The sequence below is a fragment of the Ptychodera flava genome, chromosome 9 (assembly GCF_041260155.1).
Source record: "Ptychodera flava strain L36383 chromosome 9, AS_Pfla_20210202, whole genome shotgun sequence".
In the NCBI taxonomy this organism is placed as follows: domain Eukaryota; kingdom Metazoa; phylum Hemichordata; class Enteropneusta; family Ptychoderidae; genus Ptychodera; species Ptychodera flava.
Window position 1 is genome coordinate 35,744,907 of NC_091936.1, and position 7,198 is coordinate 35,752,104.

Sequence of the window (7,198 nt, forward strand, 5' to 3'; positions counted from 1 at the left end):
TACTAGGCGCTATATAAATTATTTATCCTTTATCCTATTCATACATACATACATACATACACACACACACATACATACATACATACATACATACATACATACATACATACATACATACATACATACATACATACATACATACATACATACATACATACATACTTGAATACAATAATGGCATGGCTAAAATCAGGGTGTTTTTCAATTGCAGAGGGAAGAGTAAGATTGAAAAAAGTACCCCGAATGAGCCACTGAAACTTAAAGCCTTGAGCACGGATCAGCACTTACCGAAGAAAGAAAAACATTGTAAACCGGTCAAAAAGTTCATTTGCATCAAAACGATCAAAACTGGAAGTAGTACGCTTGCGTGTATTCTATTTAGATACGGACTTAAGAATGGGCTAATTGCAGCTGTGGAACAACGGGGGTCACCAATAATAAACTACAATTTCTCCTCTAAAAGTTACAATATTGTGCGCTACAACTGCAAGAATTTTACAGGCTTTGATTTCATAGCAAATCATATCATCTACCGCCGTGCCGAAATGGAATCAATCGTCAAGGATGCAAAATACATCACCATATTGAGATCGCCATACACTAAGATTAGGTCAAACTTTTTCTATTCTAATAAGTTCGAACATTTACGCAATTCACCTTCAGAGTCTAATCCTTTCTTAGCTTACCTGCAATCATTAGAACCCCCGGATAACATTCAACAAAAATGTTGTGAGTCCAGAGAAGGAAGCTATTTATCACACAGACTGGGCGTATGCGCTACGAAACTTGAACTTCTGAAGTCTAACATCCGGCAGCTTGACAGGGAGTTTGATCTTGTTTTGTTGACTGAGTACTATGATGAGTCCCTCATTTTGTTGAAAAAAATGATGTGTTGGGAATTTGAAGATATCGTTTATTACCCTCAAAATGTCAACAAAAATCGACTTCCGCCAATAACTGGTAAAATGAAGAACATCATAGACAAGACAGCCATTGCAGACATGCAGTTGTACAACCATTTCAACAAGACATTCTGGGAAAAGGTTAAGAACTACGATGGTGACTTCGAGGCTGATCTTGCTAAATATCGCAACGTCGAGAAGAAAATTACCGACGAATGTGAAAATGAACCGACTTCCGACTACTGTAACTTGTTCTTCATGGATACAAATCCGATGACCAAAGTGGTGTATAATAAACAACTGAACTTGCTGTGTTCAAAACCATAGACTGATCCCGGTTTTCTGACAGACTGTTCGAAATTTACCCAAAGAATCATACATCCTTAGTACTTTTCGCTCAGTGTTGATCCGTATTTGATTTTTTTCTGGTTATTGAGCTTATCGACTGAAATTATGACTGACTTGTATTTCCGGTGTTTATCAGAAATCTGGTTTTCACGATTTTTAGGAGAGAGATTTAATCATACCGTACATTCGAAACACATGGAGATTTTATGCTGAAGTGTATGGCTTAAATATAGACTGTAAAAGATGGTATGTCTCTTTAGGGTCTATGATTTAAGCCAACTCTGGTATGTTACATTCGTATAGCCGTACAAGAACCGTTGAGTTTTAATTGAAACTCCTTAAACTTATCGTGTGTACAAACCACAACCTCTACAGAGAGATGCTACAGGGATCAGACACCTCTCAAGTCTTTTTTATAGCAGATACGAAACATATTGGGTCTTTTCTGTTACTCATGTAAAGTTTCTTACACTTTCAGTGACTACATTAATTTTTATAATTTCATTATAAACGTTGGGAAAGTGGTGAGAATACCAGTCTCACTATTGTAGGATTGTCATTTCGATAACCGGTAAGGGAGTGGCAGTTTCTTCAGCCTTGGCGCGGCCCAGTGGAATTTTTGTGCGGACACTAAAACGTAACAGACCCCCACATGGAAAAAGCGATCATCCTATACCAACTCTCGAAACAGGTTATATATATATATATTATATATATATATATATATATATATAATATATATATTAATATATATATATTCCAGTCATTCTTCCGCAAAGACTTTGCTGACCTGTGACGTCAGTGTAGTTGAAATCAACAATCATCTGTCAGGTTTCGTGATTGGTTCCTTTAAAATCCCAGTCGGTTTCCACGGTATCCCAGGAAAACGTACCCCACCTGAAATTCGTTTCAATACGTAATAAGACCGGTCCAAATTCGCACTTTTTGTGTGGTGTGCGAGAATGATAGGTGAATTTGGGCGTACATGCTAGTGTATTACTGATAGTTCACACCATGCCCATTATCTTGTCGCTGGTAGTGAATGAGGGGTTGTTTTGGTGAGTTGAGTTGAAATTTGTGCGTTATCAAGAAGGTAGCCAGGCTTGTGTCCCCTGAGAAAGTAAGAATATATATTAGCCCTGGTAGAGGTGATGATAATTAGGGCAGAGATGGGCATTGTCCATCTGGCTTTCATTTTACACTTTATGTTTCTGTATTGCATTCTACACCGTCATGTTTTGGCTTTATTTTTATTTACTCAAAGTTTGTATTTGTATACAAATAACAAATAAACAACAAGAAGTTGAGCCTCTGTGACTACAGTAGCTATCTGTGCTGAGATTGGTTGAGTAAATATTAATATTCATGAGATACGTATAAAAGGGGGAAACCCAGTGATCCAGGTGTCACATCACACTGTACGATGAGACAGCCACAGAGACCTCGTCCGCCACCTGCTGCCAGCGTTGAACATCCACAGACTCCGCCCACAACACCCTCCGCAATGGGACAGCCAACGAGCCAACCATCTACTAGCGCACAGCAAACGGCTACTCCGACTACAAGGGCTACTGTGACAGAGGCGGTTGGGGCTGCGTCGACGTCAGCTCAACAGCCATGGTGAGTATTACAAGTATAGTAAATGAAGCATTTTCTTTGCATATATGTTTACGGTCAGGGCTATGGCAGGTTGAAATATAACTACTTGTGGAACGGTTTAGTAAAGGCTTGTTTTTAGCTGTTAAATTATTACACACACACAAAAAAAGTTGTCAACGTGTACTTGCCAGTACAAGGATACAACGGATGGAAGCTGTGATTGGAATGAGAGCTTATCAAGACGAGAAGAGCCATGGATTTTTTTCCTTTTTTCTTTTCTTTGCACGTTTTTGAATTTGCATTGTTTTTGGTGCATGGTGTGAACCGACATGCACGATAGGTGATACTGTATAGCAAGTCTGCACATTTTGCGGTAAAAATTATTCGGAACTATTTGCCAACGGGTAATTGCATTGCACAACTTTACTCTGCCACGACATTTACTTGAATGTGAGCCTATTACATGGAAAGTTTGGCTGACAATAGGATGTACATAAAAGGAGACGGCTGGTGTCGCCTGAATGGGTTTTTGACACGGGTTACCGCTGGTGTCGCCTGAATTGGGTTTTGACAAGTGGTTTGAGTAGCGGATAGGTGTTCCACGAGTTGGTCTGACACATTATACTTATATAGGTGTCCCATGTTATGGTTTGACACGGTGGAAATGATATTTGGTGTCCCCTGAGTGGTTTGACACGCAGAGATTGTCAATTATGTGACAGGGAAACATGGCCTTGCTTCAGCAGCATGTGATGGGAGAGTCATTATGCAGTAACTGCGATTTAAATGGCGTAGCCGTATATTGGACTTCTGGCATGTAATGACCAGCATCGAACGCAAAGTATGTGACTGATAAGATCCGTATGTCTTTGTAGTTTACACAGGTGGTGCAGCAAGATGTTCTCACTGCTACCCAGATGGTGACGAGACAAAAGGAGGCGGCCAAACGATTTCAGCGTGCGTTATCAGAGCTGAAACAATATGCGGAATGGGAGCCGGTGATCTTTCAGGCAGAAGAGGCCTTGGCGAGATTGCAGCTGGTGGTAGACACGGCAATGGAGGCCCGTCATCCAGAATATGAACGATATTTAATAATGTTAAGAATTTTGCGAAAAGAGAAAGATTCTAAGGGCTTGCCCACCATGTTGTTGGCTCTAGTCGGTAATAAAAGTCAGGCAGATATTATAGAAAAGGTAGCGAAAATAAAGAAGGCAGTAGGGGAAGGTGGCGCAAGGGATACCCGATTACGTAGTCAGACTCAACGGAGATGTATCTCAACGCGGTGTTGGAATTGTGGCTTAACGGGTCATTTTGCTAGAGAGTGTTATAGTTCTCCTTATCCAAAGAGAGCTAGAGAAAGGGAGCGAGAGCTAGATAGATCTAGGGAAAGAAAATAGATTATTATAATGAGAAGGAGTGAATTGGATGCTCATTTTATTCAGTTATAGAGGAACAAATGACTGCTTTCACGGACTGATTTGGATTTGACTGTAACATGATGACTATGAATATCATAAAGATGAGGCTATGATAATTATAGAAATATTTTTTATTTTCTTTTTGCGTTTCTGGTGTTTCACGGATGATCGATCCGAAGTTTGTGGGATGATTGTGACGATTTTTCAATATTGATATTTATTTACATGTCCATGATATATAATATAGTACAGCCTTGGAGTCTGGTGAACCAACGCCATTCATCCAAGAAAAGAGTATTTGGCTGCACATGGTGGTAAAATTACCACCTGCGACTGCTTGCCATCTTGCTTTTTGGTTACATACTGAAAATCTGCCTTAATGAGTAAGATATCTATCTGGTTCTTGATATGACAAGGGGATAGGAAGGTCAAATTTTCCCCTTTATAATTTTCAGACATTCGCTGGTTCCGAAAAAAATGCCGGAATGGGAGAGGAAAATTAACCTTGACCCAAGTAACGCTGCCCTTGATAATCTGCTTAGGAAAATCTCCTGGACGAGTTGGGACGCAACAGCGCCCTCAGTGACGGCACGCCCTCACCCAAGATTAGTTTCATCTGGTTCGGTAAAAGCCTCGGCAAGGGATTAACCATTTCGGGACCCCAAGTATTTCAAGGCAGGAGAGGTGCACAACCACGTTGAACAGTGGGAAGCTTTGCTGAACGATCAAGATCAACAACACCAAGTATTGAAGGGCCATTATTTGTAACTTTTGACCATTTTTTACCTCGGAAAATTCCATGTTAGAGGCTCATATTTGTTGCTAAATGTTGTTTTACGAAGAAACAAACATGATTAGTGATGTTATAGCCACATAAAACTGCTAATTTTGTTCAAACGTGTTGCCCTTCAGAGCTCGTTTGTTGACGTCTGGAATGCTCAGCATGCTGGGGAGAACAAAGATAATGTTGACGCCGCAATCACGCGAGATGTACAAGTTCACGTTTATTGCGGGATCAAAACAACATTGCGTTGTGGATTGCCAGACATCTGGCTACGCAATGGGTGTGCTCGGACAATGGACTACGACGTAAGTACCGGGCATAAGTAATGAATATTTATTTTGAAATTGCTGTAAATGGCTCGCGCAGGTGCAGAAGAATGCCTATGTTGCAATCCGCGTGTCAACAGAGTTTGTATTTCTGTCCGGACAAAAATTGAAATTTTCGGTGTAAAATCACATGTTATTTAGTTGTAGGGCACGTAATGTTTCCGAATAATATGCGATTCTCTGTTATTTGACAGGCTATTCAACATGAGCCAGTGATCATTTCAATCAAAACTAACTGAAAAATCGACAGAAGATACATCTAATGGAACTTTAAAGTGGATACGGAATGGGGTTTCCATATTTGACTTTTTAAGACCATTTAAGGGTCAGTTCCGTGGGGAGTATCCTCCACCAGTTTACTTCCCGAATAATCCAGTTTGTCAACAATAATCTAATTTTATTACTGCCATGTTATTGGAGAGGATGAGGACGGGAGCAATTGAGATTTGGGGGAAAGTAGGTGAATGTAGACCTCCTTATATAGTGATGCCGTTAACCGTGGAACCTACCAAACCACAGTTATGTCATGATCAAAGATATCTCAATAATTGGATGAAAGATGTTCCCTTTACACTTGATCAAATTACCGATGTGCCCAGAAATTTGCGTCAGTCACATTATCAAACTAAGATTGATGATAAAAGTGGATATGACCATATTAACTTGACACTTACAAGCAGGGCGATGTTAGGTATTCAATGGGGAGGTTGGTGGTTTGTTTATGCCACACTACCATTTGGTTGGAAATGTTAGCCATTTGTGTATCAGACAATAGGGCTTTCTGTGATGAATGAGATTTGGAAATATGGAGTACCTTCATCTCTTTATATTGATGACAGACATGCAGGGCAATTAGTTCTGGATAATAATTGGTCAAATTTTGATAAGGCGGATGCGGCCTGCTACATTATGTGTTATGTGGTCACCTCCTTGGGGTGTTTCATTGCGCCTGTGCAGGTCCTCGAATTCCTTGGCTTCTTGGTTGATACAATCCGTTGTGCGTTTGATATTTCCGAGGTTAAAAAGCAGAAATTTGCGCACTTGAGGGAGAATATACTACGGGACTCCACACTGAAGACCATACAGAGGTTTTTAGGGAAATGTATGGCATTTCGTTTGGTCTTTCCGGGCGCCAGGTTGCATATCAGACATATGGCATTATCCATAGCACAGGCAGATAGAGTGCCTAGATTGAAAATTCCCTTAACGGGCAAATTGAGAGACGAGATTAAATCATGGGAACGTATTGATCAGGGTAAAGATCGGGTACGATGGAAAACAGAGAAACACATCTCTATATCTCTAGCATCAGGTGCTTCACTGACGGGCTGGGGAGGGGTGATAGAAATTGAGGGTCACGGTAGCTCCGAAAAGATAGGCGATTATTGGCCAAATAGTATAGCTAGCAAATCCATTGCATATAAGGAAATATTGGCGCTGGTTTAGGTCCTCCAAGCCCTACGTCATCGGGTTCGCGATACGCGGGTAATTGCCCGGGTGGATAGCACAGCTCTCATTGGTTGCTGGGAAAATTTGGGTCTTGATCTCAATGAAGCCACCAAGCAATTGTTTGATACGGTAAAAGGTCTCGATATTTTCCTTAAGCTGTTCTATGTAAGATCGGATCAAAACCCGGCTGATCGCCCTTCGCGGAAATTGTCGTCATCAGATGCAAGACTCCTTCCGCATCTGTGGGAGACTGTAGAAATACGGTTTGGTGGGTCAAATGGACCATGAGGGGAACGCTCCATTAACTTGGACGTACCCGAGTAACCCGAGTTGGTTATCAGAGGATTAATCTCTATGTCAACATATGCGAAC

The 7,198-nt window shown here is 40.8% G+C and overlaps 1 protein-coding gene across 1 annotated transcript; it reads left to right on the forward strand.

Moving 5' to 3' along the window:
- The first annotated feature begins 545 nt into the window (after window positions 1-545).
- Window positions 546-1,229, forward strand: LOC139141296 (galactosylceramide sulfotransferase-like). Its single transcript, XM_070710922.1, has one exon. The coding sequence runs from the start codon at window positions 546-548 to the stop codon at window positions 1,227-1,229; it is 684 nt and encodes a 227-aa protein (XP_070567023.1).
- The last annotated feature ends 5,969 nt before the right edge of the window (window positions 1,230-7,198 follow it).

Coding starts and splice junctions, on each gene's coding strand:
- LOC139141296 (XM_070710922.1), top strand. CDS start 546: ATGGAATCAATCGTCAAGGATGCAAAATACATCACCATATTGAGATCG.